General features: G+C 33.6%; 1 protein-coding gene across 1 annotated transcript in view; it reads right to left on the bottom strand.

Moving 5' to 3' along the window:
• Snap91 (synaptosome associated protein 91) overlaps window positions 1-14,135 on the bottom strand; it is a 117,985-nt gene that overhangs the window by 36,725 nt on the left and 67,125 nt on the right. The window contains exons 10-15 of the mRNA XM_027928180.3: window positions 12,343-12,348; window positions 9,105-9,132; window positions 6,241-6,350; window positions 4,415-4,527; window positions 988-1,002; window positions 677-844 (exon numbers count right to left, since the gene is read on the bottom strand). Coding sequence (XP_027783981.1) covers window positions 677-844; window positions 988-1,002; window positions 4,415-4,527; window positions 6,241-6,350; window positions 9,105-9,132; window positions 12,343-12,348 — 440 coding nt within the window. The remainder of the gene's footprint in view (window positions 1-676; window positions 845-987; window positions 1,003-4,414; window positions 4,528-6,240; window positions 6,351-9,104; window positions 9,133-12,342; window positions 12,349-14,135) is intronic.

Below are 14,135 nucleotides of genomic sequence, written 5' to 3'. Positions count from 1 at the left end.
GTTCATCAGGTCCAGGAATATTACACTGGCAGAGTCTAGGGTATCTCACATTTGCTTGGAAAGCACATTTCTAGACAATCATTTCAAAGATTGACCTAAACCTGTTTTCAATCAGCATGTCAAGTACTGCTTCAGATGTTGTCTCAAAGTTCCAAAGTCCAAGATGATCCTTTTTTTAACTTGGACAGAGCAAGCTGAAAGTTGCAAAAATTAGGCATAGCCCTAAACTTTCTTTAGAGAACTCCAAATCTGAGCTATTCTTACATGTTTTTCATCCTAAATATTAAGAAATGACTTAAGAGTATTTACCTCCCATATTCTTCAAATAGTCTCTGGGCTAGTTCTAATCTGGCCCCAAAGTCAAACGTGAATATGACAAAGAAGTCTGTCTCATTCACATATAAGTACTGCAGGGCAGGAGCATGTATAGGATCAGAGTTCTGGCAGGAACTTAAATCCTAAACTGAGATCAAACGGGCTTAACCTATTGCAACCTCAGCTACAAAAGGGGACAAAGTTGATGGATTTAGCAATGATAATTACATATGAACAAACACTGGAAAAGTACCTATGCACTCTGCCATGCTGTTATATAATGTAAAAAGAGGCCTTAACTCTCAGGTAATTTGAGCCATCCCCAAAGGAAAATTAAAGAGTAGAGATGTGACTGACTAACCTCCAAAGAGATCCACGTCAGCAGTGACAGCCGTCACAGTGGTGGTAGTTGAGGCAGAAGCTGAAGCAGTTGCAATTTCAGCAGTTGTGGTGGGAGGGGTAGGTTCTGGTGCGAACGGGTCTGAAATCTGTGCTTCAGAGGGAACAGAGGAAAGTGCAGCCAAAGAATCTGCATTTCACCAGAGAAGGAGAGCAAATGGAAGCAAAGGAAAGGAAAGGACAAATAAACCAGATCCCCAAAAGTCAAAAGAGGACAGTTACTAAGACACAGAAGTCTGTCCAAAAAAAGTTTGAAAATAAAGCTCTACTCACCCTCTCCCAAAAGGTCTATTGATGTCCAACGTGGGGCAGCATATGAAGAAATAAGAGCTCAAGCTGAAACATTCGACCATACCAATACCCAAGCCGGGCGAGGCACAGAATAAAGATATGTTGGCTTTATGGACCTTCCCAGACCATTTGTGATTAAAGCATACATGCATTATTTGTTATTACCATGGAACTTTCAAGCTGGAAAAGACCTTAGGGATCCTTTAGATGAACTTCCAATTTTATAGATGGGAAAATGGAGGGCAAGGGTGGTCAAGAGACTTCACCTGAAATCTGGCCTAAACAAATTACCTGAGAGTTCAGGCATCTTTTTATATTGTATAACAGCATGGCAGAGTGCATAGGTACAGTTCCAGTGTTTGTTCATATGAAAAACTCATGGTACTTCCTACCAGATATATCATTTCATCTGCTTTGGCTGATTTCACTGTACTACAAACATCAATTCTGAAGAAAAGACAGCTGAACTTGGTCAACCTTCTTCATTTGATGTATAATTTAGGCCTGGAATTCCGGAGAATAAGTTTGAGCTTTATAATAGCTGCAGGTTAGATAACAGAACATACCAGTATCAAAGAAGTAAAAGGAAGCTTAGGTGCTAGGAAAAATAAACTATAACCTAAAATATTTTCTTTTTCATAAGTTTCATACTATCTGATGTTTTTCAATGGGATATATAATTTTGACCCTTAAAAACAATTTTATATGACAATATGTGAGAAGAATCTGTATGAAGAATTAAGAGGCACTATGAGGCATTAAAGCTTTTCAGACTTTCTGAGGTCAGCATGCTGCCAGGAGGTTCAGACTCTCTTAGTGTCCAACAGTGGAATTACAGTTAGCCTCCTAAATAAACAACCTAAGAGAGGTTATTCTTAATTATATAATAACTTCAGGTTAAGCATTCAAATGTCCTGGGGCATTCTCACATATACTCCGTTGTGTGATATATCTCAGGGCTTATATTTAAATTTATGAATGCCACTGGGAATTTATTTTAATTTTGAAATTCATTAGGAAGCTATTTTCAGGGCCTTAAAAAACAATGTGAGAACTCAGTAAAACAAAATTTCTAGAAGATATCTAAAACACTGAGAACATAAATTTGACATTGAAAATAATCACATTTGTTTAACACTACAAAAAATACACTACCCCACACACAGCTGTTACAATTTAGCATCGTCTTCAATCACTAGGAATTTGTAGCTTAAATACAAAGAGATGGTAACTATCATTTCTCCCTTTCACATTACAGTTGTTTACTTCAATTTTTGAAGGAATATAAATTGTGTTATTTTGCTTAGAAATTAAAGAATTTACTTATTAGTATTTCACCCTAAACTTTTCTCTTGCTAAGAAATGCTGCAATTATGGAGTTTTGTGGTGATAAAGATGCTGTTTAGTCATGAAAAGCTGACCATTCAGCCCAGTGTGGTGACCCAAACTGGTAATTCCAGTGAGTCAAGGGTTTCTCAAGTTTGAGGTCAGCTTTCACAACTTCGTGAGACCCTGAAGCAACTTAGTGAAACTTGTCTCAAAAATTAAAAAGGACTGGGAATGCAGCTCAGTGGTAAAGCCCCGCCTCAGTAAAAAAAAAAAAAAAAAAAGAAAGGCCATCCAGCCCTAAATCCCTAAACCAAGGCTTCTAGAAGCCAGCCTACAGTGCCTTTGTACCAATAATTAAAAGTGCTCCCTCTATTGGGAAAGGTTAGAAAAAGAAAAGCATCTCTTCCTTTCATCACTAAAGGGTCAGTAAGTTCTAAATTTGGAAAGTATGAAGACATTTTTATTTAAATGACTGAAGGAATTAAAAAATAACTCATCTATATATGACTGAAAAAAATTTTGTATAACAAACAAATTTACAATTTTATAATTAAAACTAAATTTTAAATTGTAAAATTTTATTGAAGTCATTTATATGAATTTTATGGCTGAGAAAATTTGATTTAGGGGTATTTGATTCGAAACATTCTTAAATAGGAAAATATAATACATTGTGTAAAATATTACTGTAATGAAAAGATATTGTTAGCAAATTGAAACTATTTAAAAGAAATCTCAAAAAGAAAAAGGGCACACAAGAATAATACCCTCATAAATATTTTCAGCAACATTTTCGTTTTTCAGCTGAAATTTAACATATTTAAATGAAGCTTCAAGAACAATCTAAAGAAATTGAAAACTTCAGTGTTAGGAGTTGAACATTTCAATATAGAAGGTTTGAACATTTAAAATGTTCATGTTTGTAGTTAGCAATTTTATTTCTGAAGTAATTAACTTTCTGTCATTTTTGTTACCCAAAAACTTGGAATTAAGATTAGTAGATTGCAGAATGTACTTCTGATGTTATGCTGATATACTACATTATCAGCCCACCCCAAAATTATTTATGTAACTTCATTTGACTTTGCTATTTACTATTAAATAAAGACTGATTCTGAAAGGGTCTATTAAGTTACAAATCTTGTCTGCTAATGATGCAAATTATTTCTGTCTGGGATCAAGATCATGATTTTTGTTGCTAACAAGGTACTAACTAGTTTTTCCATCTTATTCGAACATTCTTTTTTTTTTAAGTGTCTATGAACACACAGTTCCTCAAAACACTCTTTGAACCAGCTGTATTATCTAATTGATTTCCTTTTACTGAGTTTCTAAGTCTTTTACTTGTGCTGCTTCTATAGTTGTGCCATGTTTTGAAAATTTTTATTATGATAGTTTGATATAATACAGCATGATATTAAAAATAACTCCTTGCAGCTTTGAGAATCATGTAGCAATTACCTTAACTTTATATGAGTATAAAATACCTTTAATAAGTATTTATAAAAGGTAGATTTTTCTGAGATCCATGAATCAAACAGGAAATAACTGCTTAGATATGATTATTCTTGATCAGAGTAGTGTGGATTTTTTCTGACACAAACAAGAATCTGTAATAGATTTCAATTTTATGAAGTCAAGTACAATGTGAATAAAACCAGTTCAGGCCTAATGCCATCCAAGAACTACACCAGATCAAGCCAAATTAGAAATGCTGCCTTAAGTAAGATAAATTCATGGGAATATTCAATTCCTTTAAAGCCCCAATCTCTAGAGAATAATTTCTAATAATAATCAGAATCTTAGAATTACAAAGAAAAAATACTTCCTTTGTTACAACTTTTAAAATATAGTCTGTATGTAAAATAAAAGTATTTAACTACTTGAACATTTAAACTGTATTATATTTTCTCTGTCTCTTTCTCAATTTATACTACAATCAGTAGATATCATTCTTAGCATTTTCTCTACAAGCTTCTAATATTGTTTTGGATGACTGGAAGCTAAATATAACAATTTACTTGAATAAAAACAACCCTGTAATGCCAGTAGAACGTCAGGCCTATTCCATTCCACTCACCTCCCCATGCAGTGGCTCCTCCAGCAGGTGGCGGTGCTGGGGCGGCGGCTGCTGCTGCTCCTGTAGAGAAGTCTGGCTGGAGGTCCAGCAGATCACTGGATGGTTTAGAAGCGCTGAAAGGAAAATACAACTTTAAAATCAGATGCTGAAATTTCATAATGTCAAGCTGTTCCTAAAGACTTACGTAGAAAATATTAAAAAAATGTAGATACTTTAAATCCAGTGAAAAAGTAATATTTTTGAAAGTATAGCAGTATAGCATATACCAAGGGTTGTTAGATTACTTTTGCAAAGGAATTGTTGGTATTCTAGGCTTTGAGGGACAAGTAGTCTCTATCACTACTCAGTTCTGCCACTGTAGTACAAAAGAAGACACGGTGCAATACAGAAATAAATTGACATGTGTTTATTCCAGTAACACTTTATTTACAACAGTAGTGAGCTGGATTTGATCCATGGGTAGTATTCTATATGGCAATAAAAATCATAAGCTGAAGATTATTTTTCCTCTACTTCTAAAATTTTTTAGATAGAAAAAATTCATGTCTTGTAAAGAATTTATAAACCAAGGAATACTAAAGTCAATAATTAATTGTGAATGTACCTTTTTCCTAAATTAGATTATAATATATGAAGTTTTTCTCAAAACAGTAGTTCTATTATTATCTTGTTTACATATTAATTTTCCAAACAATATGCTTTTGAAGAAAGGATTATGCTGTTTTCAAAAACTGTTTTAAGACCTCTGAAAACATTGCTTAGTTTTGATGTTCATTTCATAAATACAAGTGGACTAAGTAGCAGAAAAGGAAAACATATTTATTATTAAGAGCTTAATCAGGGTTGGAGGTACGGTTCAGTGCTGGTGCTTTTGCCTAGCATGCGCGAGGCCCTGGTTTCCATTCCCTGTACCACCAAAAAAAAAAAAAAAAAAAAAAATCTTAAGAGTCTTATCAGAGATTTCATAAGAAGCAATTTATCTTAATGCAGTAGCAGAAAGGACTTGGTTTTACCAAGCTTGCTTGCTATTATAAAAAGCAGAACCAAGCAAGTAAAGCATATAGTTAACATGGGTATGATCCCTGAATTTACGGCTCAGTTAAAAATTCAAGTCTCCAATTTCAAGGCATTCATAGTTTATAGGTACTACAATAGGAGACAAGAATCCTCTCAAGGTCTCAAAGCAAAAGAACAAAGACTTGAGCCAAAATTTTTATTTGAAGAAGCCCCAACAAGTTGGTGATTCTTTTGGTAGCTCTGAGATTTCACAGAATGCACAATCAGACCAACCTTTCTCACTACTGCTGACACACAGGTGATATGAAAGCTGATTAGAAATACCCTGAAAGCTTTTCCCTATTGCCTGAGTTTGGGTTCCTTGTGTGCCCACCTAACTGGCCTACAACTCCAAGTTTGTCGTTGCTGTTATTTTTAAAGCATTTTGATACACCTTTTAAGTTTTCCGCAAGAAGAAACTAATTTTAGTAGACATTTTCCAGGTCAGCCAATATCAGAAGAACCTACAGGTATGTGCATCATTCTTCCTCTTCCTTTCCCAAATGTGTAAGCAACAAGGTAATCTGTATAGCTTAGATATTTCTAACCATCAAAGAGGTACAAGCCTAAGTACCTGCAAGAGCGTGAGAGAATTTATTTTAATCATGAAGAGATTTTATTGATATGTTGTGGGTCAAAAACAATCTCAGATATCACATTACCAGGAAGTGATTGCGTTTGGTGAAATCATGTGGGTACCATACATGAAAAGAAAACAAAAACCTGATTAAAATATTAACAATCAGTTCACGGCATACTCATTAACTGACCTGACTGGGACAGCCGCAGATGCAGTTGCGAATAAATCAACTGGTGGAGATGTGTCAATAGTTTTAGCTGGTGTAGAATTAGGAGACGTCACGGTTGTGGCTGGCGAAGACTGAAATTGAAGATGCACAACACACCCTAGTCAAATATGAATCCACAGGACACAGAGCAAAAGGAGTTTTGCTTTGCAGATCTATAACTTTCCCAGCAATTTTTTGGTAATTCCTCATAGGAGAAAAAAAACTCAAGAAAATTTAAAATCAAGAATTGTAATAATCAATTGTAATATTCATTCCTGTATAAAACATGCCTTAAATTTTAAAAGTTAAATAAAATATACTTAAAATTTTGATAAAATATTTGGACAAACACTGTAATGACTTCTCTTCATGTATTTAAAATCAAAGCTAAATATACTGGAATACAAAATTATTGGGAAGAATCTTACTGGCTGCCATATATTTTGAAAATTATCAGTTATAATAGTTGCTATAAAACCAAGGTAATCCTTCTTCCTTCTCACACTAAGTAGACTTCATGCAAAGTCCTTTTACTTTAATATCCAGGCATTCAACCTAAGTAGTTCTCAGTTGTTGGGAAACAATTCACAAGCAAGATTCAAGTCACTGACTGCTCGAGGATATCCTAAAATTTATATGAAATAAGTAAAAATAAAAAGTAAAATAAAATCGAAAAATTGTTTTCCTGAACTATTTTTTTTAAAGAAGAGGAGTTAATGATCAACTAACATATTAAGAAATTAAAATTTGTGTGTAGTAGCCATTATAATTCTATTTTACCCAGTGTATTTTATTTTCCATGTATTCATAAGAGAAAGTTTAATGGAACATTTCAAAACAACCTGCTGATACTAATTCTATAAGTGGAAATGAGATATGAGAGCAAATAAAACACACAAAGGCCAAGAGCAAGCAAAGGCTATCAGTTATTGCCATAAATGAGTGTCGGATTTCAATAAACAAAATTTAGAGGAAGTTTTAAAAATAATAATTTAAGAAAGGACTGGATGAGATGAAGAATTTATAATAAACTAAAAATAGTTTATTATAAATACTACTACAAATACTTAAATAGTATTCATCTAATATCTATTCATCCTAGAATATAACTAATCAAGAAGTCAGCATTCAATAGATATAAAACTACCAAACATTCAGCAATCAAGAGAGATAACACATGAGAGGTATAAATATTATTTTTTAGAAAATTCAACTCAAACCTTTCTTCAACAAAAGTACTAATCTTCCAAATGGAAGACAAAAGGTCATCAACAGAATGGGAAAAGCTAACGAAAACTGATTTTATGTTATCCATTGTGGACAACAGCAATGCCTCTAAAATACTTTTATTTTAGGCACTATTTGTAAATGAGCTCAGAAAAAAGTGAATGTTTATGACAACACTGGGACTTTAACGACAGAAAATAAATCTTTCCAACATTAATGCAGAAATGAAGGTCTACAAATGCTCATTAAGATGCCCTGTAATAATCTCAGTGGAGACATGAGAGCAAGGGAAAATAAACATATTATGAAAAGAAAATGTCAGGTAATTTCATTTGGCCAGAATGTTGAAATAGATCATCCTGCATTTCATAACACTCTACTCAGTGGGCAAATGTTGGAATTTTTCACATAGACATGATGGTTTTAAACCTGGATTTCTATTAGAAAAACCAGAAAGCTTTCTGCTTGCTTGTTTCATTTGATTGTTTGTTTGAGGTCCTGAGGGGATCTTAAGCAGCCAGCCAGCTGGACACTGGCATAGTACATGGTGTCTGGGAATCAGCAGCACAGTCAAAATGACAGCCTTGAATGTCTGTAATGACATCTATTCTTCAGTGAAATTTGCCAAAGAGGAATGAGCACGTCTATTACAGTTTCACCTGAGAGATACAATGGCCAATGTGAACTGCAGACCTGTGGAAATAAATGCTTTTACCACTGATAATCCTAATCCTGTCTTTCAGCATGCTAATAAAGAGATGGGGAGGTAAAGGAGTTACTAAAACTACTGCAGCAGACTGTCTAAAGATTAGTTTGTGGGAAGATCCCTAGTTACAATTTTTTTCTCTGCCATTAAAACCTGCTTTGTACCTTGTATATTACTTATCTCAGGCTCTGATTCAGAGTATGTGAAAATGCTTTCAAACCAGTAACACATTACATGGATGCGTTTGTTTTCAGTTGTAATGTTAATAAGTGAAAATCTCTCCTACTTTAAATACTTAGTACCAATAGAGGAATAAGTTACATATAACTATACTACATGGGACTGATAAGCTTAATATAAAGGAGAACATATAAAAACACATCTTACCTTTTCTCAAAAAAATTAAACCATATCCCTTGCAATTCTACTTTGGGATATATACCTCAAAGAATTGAAAGTAGGAATCAGATAATCCTTATACTCATGTTCACAGCATCTATTATTCATCATATCCCAGAGATGGTGGCAACTCAAGTATCCATTGATAGATGAATGGATTAACAAATTGTGGTGTGTACATACAATGAAATATTATTTAATCTTAAAAAGGCAGGAAATTTTGGCACATGCTATACTATGGCTGATAGGAAGACATGTTAAATACAATAAATCAGTCATAAGAAGATAGATACTGTCCAGAGTAATCAAGTTCATAGAGACAGAGACTGGATGGTGGGTAAATGGGAATTTTTGTTTAATGAATACAGACTTTCATTTTTGGAAGATGAAAAAATTTCTGGCAATGTATGTGCTGATGGTTATACAGCAATATAAATATACTTAATGCCAGTGAACTGTACAGAGATGGTAGAATGGTTATAAAAAACCACACTAAAAACAAAAACAAACTTACCTTACTTAATGGAGAGGGAGCACCAGATCTAAAAGGCAACATAAGAAAATTAAAACTGAATACCCAAGAATACATTTGTAAAAGCATTTAAGTTTGATAACACTTTGTCTAGATTAAACTGCTTATAGTTTTTTCCAAGTAATGAATAAGCTATTAAAGTATTCTTTAATCTTTTACACAGTTATAATGTCATCTTTCAATATTTCCTATAGGCTTAATTATTAGTACTAGAAATTCTGGAATTAAAAATTATTTTCTCTATCCGAGCTATTCAGTTCTTTCAGCCAATCATTATTGCCTATGCCCCATCAAAATCAAACTGTCAAAATTGCAGTTTTAAAAAGATTTGCCAAGACTTGAGAAAAAGCATGTTGTATATAATTTATGAAAACCTCATTATTTAACAAATTAAAAAACTCACTAAGGTTAACATAAGTGTTAACCTTATATTGCTATTTTTAATCATATTGTAACTCATAAAAGCAGAAAGCCTAGAAAAAATATCTCTGTGTTCCCTGAGTCTGAAATATGACTCAATATCCACATTCACACTCCTGAAGTGTGTCTGTTTTTATTTTCATGGCTGTAAAAAAAAAAAAAACGCTAGAAAAAAACACTTCTATCATTCTGTTATGACTAGTGGAACTTTGAAAAAGAGCAGCAACTTATTTCTAAGAGAGTAAAGGAACATTCAGAAAGGCTAAATATTATTTAAAAGTTAGATTAGTGGTAGCATTGACCATTGTACATCATATCTAGAAAAGGATCCATAAATAATTGCCTGAACAGCTTACTTTTTACTCACATGAACTGGTGGAAAAATGAATCGTGAAACAAAATGAAGACAGTACATTTTAGTAAGATGGTGTTCTACTCATCTACAGAGAAAATAGCACATACAGTAGTAGCAAAACAAAACTAGCAGAAGGTAATTGGAATTTTGTACAATATTATGATCCTTTTCCACCAATTGATCAATAGTGTATGCCATATTAATATCTTTTCCATGTATATTTATCTATAATTTCTCATTTCAAACGGTCTACTGAAAGAGATTCACAGTATTTTCTCTAACTATAGAAACTTAGGAACTTAAAAATCTAGTACAGCATAAGACTGAAAATTCTCTCATTTTTGACTACTAATTTCTCTAATTCACCTTTTATAACAACTAAAAGAGAAAGAAAAAGAAAAAAAAAGCATGTCATTTGACATGGTCTCTTTCTTAGATTTAAATTAATTTCTCAGGAAACATTCATGAGTCAATTCTTTGCAGTATTGACACAATGACAAATATTAATACAGAAAAGAGAATTGAGAATAAGCATGAACTTTTGAAATACATTCCCCAGCCAATAAATAAAAAATGATATCATATCTTCTGCCCTGTAGTAAGAATAAAGTAAAAATGATGGAATTGAATTTCTTATTGTTAGAGAACATCATACTCAAAGCTAACTGTGAAAAATATAATTGGCAAAGGAATCCATTTGTAAAACACCCAAGAATAAAGGATTACTAAATGGTACTTGTAGTTATTCCATGGATGAGCAAATGAAAATCTCTACTATCTCTGTTGAGCTATTATCCCACTTACCACATCATAGTTTAATTGTCTGTTTAGCTATCTGTCTTTATCCCTGGATGCTACGTTCTTTGAAGGGAAGGAACTCATCCTGTTGTTTTATATCCTAGCACTCTGTATAGCATCTGGTGTTTTCTACATTATTTGCAACTTTCAACAAGAATGCATTCATTTATTCATTTTATAACCAATAAGTTAACCAGAATTCTTAAAAAATATATTTTCTGTGAAACTAAGCTGTCCAGATGGGAGACCTCTGTTCCCTTTGACCAGATTTAGCTTTTGTCCTGATTTAATAAAAAAAAAAAAAAAAGGTGAGAACCAAAGGATCTCCCATGGGTTGTAGCTTTAAAAAGCATCGTTAATCACTGAATAAAATTGGAGGGCTTCTAGGCTTAGAAGGTTAACAGCTTGCCTGAGTCTCATCATTCTTTAATGGTAAATTCAAGGCTCTACTCCAAGTCTGTCTGCTGCCCAGAGCCTGTGTTGATACCCTTTCCAGTTTGCCCCACTAAAAACACAAATGAGCCAGTACATTTGTTCCTTTCTTACACAACACATAAATTGCTGCTTCGTATTTATTCCTTGCTTGAGATCCCATCTTATTGTTGGTCACTGCCCTTAATGAAAGAAAATACTATAACCTTTTATATATAGGTAATGATGTTTATTAAAGAGCAATACTTTAAAACATTTTCTTCTAGAGAAATCAAGCACATCTGAACTGAGGTGGAAAAAATAACACAGTGTGATAATTTTAGAGGGAATGAATGACCCATCGGGTAATCTATTCTAAATTCTGTAACAATGCTATGATCAAATCCATGAATTTTTACTATGAACACAGCAAATACCAAGGTTTCCTTCCAATATGGTAATAGTAAGCTGTCAAAGAGGAAACTTTGTTATTTTTTTACTTATTCACAACAATAATCCCTACATAGTTTTGCATATAAATGTTAGAAAAAGACAGAGATGTGAAAAACCTATCTTCATCTTCCAAATAATCTTAATTACAAAAGACATCTTGGTTTCTTGTATTGTTCACATTTAATAAACACACATGTAGGATAAAATAAATGTCTCCCTTTTGTCCTGTTGACTAGTAGAAACAAATAATTCACAAGGGTGTATTATACCATATCACACACAATTTTAAAAGTAAACATCTGTGGACATAAGGTACTAAATATAAAGAGCATAAATATTTTACACAGCAGAGATTTCTAAATGCTTCATTTTATGTATATACTTGATTAGAACTTGGAATAATTTTATACTGCTACTAGATGAACAAAGAAAACAATTTCAGGGAATCCATTTTCTTTATAAAAGTCTTTTGGCACTTCTGCAATATTCTGGGGGGAAACTTTTGACTACTCAACAAATAAAAATTCTTTGATTTCTAAAATTGAAGAGAAATATTTATACACCTAAAATAGATTGTTAGTCTAGATACAAGAAGACCAAAAGAAAGTAAAACCATTTATGCCAGTCACCTTGGAAGACAAAAATAAAGCATAATGAAAAAACACAGATGCATAAAATGAAATCAATTTTAATGTTCTCAATACTACAGGTGGAATCTAAAAGAGTGTTTTTGCATTTTTAGTAATTACAAAATGCAAAAAGGTCACTCTATGTAGTACTCACCCTTCACTTAAGTTCCCAGGTAAGCACGAACATACAAAGAAGAAAATAGTTAGCTATTATAGCTTATTTATTTTCAAAATAGGGAATAAGCAAAAGACAATTCAAATGTGGTCTCAGCCAATTCAGAAAAGAAATATGACAAGCATAAAATGATTTTAAAGGGGAGAGAAAAATTATTCTAGGCAAAAGGCAGTTCAAATGGAATATTATTGAGTTTCATTCTACCTCTTTAGAAATGTTAATTAAACACCCATGGCTAATTTTTCCAAAGTTAGCTTGCAATGGCCACAAGGGGGCAGATTTAGATTTGAAGTCAGGGCTGAAGAGACATTGGAGCTAGGGAAAGAAGCATCTCTGGTAATAGCAGCATGCTGGTAGCTTTTACGAAATATAAGGGCAAAGTGTGGGCCTAAGCAGAGTACAGGCACCCAGAGGTAAAAAGATCAAGGTGAAACTGGCTTATAGGGTGTGTCTATAGCTGCCCAAGGGAGAGATCAACTCTAGGGGACCTGTAGGTTTCATTAGTTAATGAGCTCATTCTGCCACAGGAGGAGAGACATATAGCTTCCTGCCTCCATTTGTGTAATTGTAATCCCTAGGCAAATCACTGGGATTCCCAGATTCCCTAATAGAGGATGGGCCCAGTAATAAATAGACTGCTGCGATTTAATGTAGTCTCACATCAAAAACCTGTTCATTCATAGCCACACCTAAAGTGGGGCAGACTGTAGTAAGGTCTTGGCAAAGCCCTAGAGAGGTTCTGCCACCCATCATTCCTAGTAGCTCTCCATTGTAGCCTGAACGATTTCTCTACTGTTGTTTATCATCGAAAACATACAATGATTACTATACTCATTTGGAAAAGAGGACAGAAACATCACTTAGCTAATAAAATAACCAACAAAAAAGTAACATCAAGATGTACAAGCCTAGGTTTTGGGAGAATAGTCAGAAAGAAGAAAGCAGAAAAAAGTGACATTTTGAACATTCTATCATAGGTAAAATCCATGATCAGCCTATAACCTTGCAATGATCAGTTCATTGGTTGTCTCTGCTAATTCCTGCTGTCAAGCTAAATAAAATAGTGTAAAGCTGGTATCATCAACAATGACAGTTGACTCTACAGGGACACCAACATTAAATGTTTAGATACTGACCTTTGGAACCAAAAATCTATTGAAGTTACATTTGTTAAATAAAATAGCCATAATACAGGGAAGTTTATCGTTAGGAAGGCTTCATCAGAAATTAGGACTGCAGGTAGCCATCCCAGGATGCATAAGAGTTACACAGGCAGGACAAGGGTAAGCATCCAAGACTGGCAGAATTACAGTTGAACCAGGCACAAAGACCAGAAAGGACTGGGTCTTTAGAACAGAAAAGTTTCCTTCCTGGTGGAGAGATGGAAAAATGGAACCTGGACATTTTTTGCATGCAACAAGGAAAAATAGTCAAAACTGTAAGTACCAAACACAAAGGTAAAAAACAAAATCCAGTAAAGTGTACTTCTCATTGTTTGATTGCTACTTCCCCTATTAAAAGATCTGAGTAAAATGTCAGTAGCTATGACATGCCTAAGTGGGGGGATACTAAAGTCCTGGAAACTATACTTGAGGATTTTGCTTTCTTTACACTGGGGTTGGTAACATAACAGTGTTCAGGATACTTGTAAAACTGTGCTTATTTTGACTCATGACCAACCATTACAGTTTTAATTTTTAAATATGAGCAAATCCTTTGTATTGTAGATTTTTTCTAAGGGCAAATATGTAAATCAGCAAGTTCAGTCAATA

Source organism: Marmota flaviventris, chromosome 6 (genome assembly GCF_047511675.1).
Source record: "Marmota flaviventris isolate mMarFla1 chromosome 6, mMarFla1.hap1, whole genome shotgun sequence".
NCBI lineage: Eukaryota > Metazoa > Chordata > Mammalia > Rodentia > Sciuridae > Marmota > Marmota flaviventris.
Note: the sequence above shows the minus strand (reverse complement) of the source record. Positions and strands in the feature narration are given on the sequence as shown.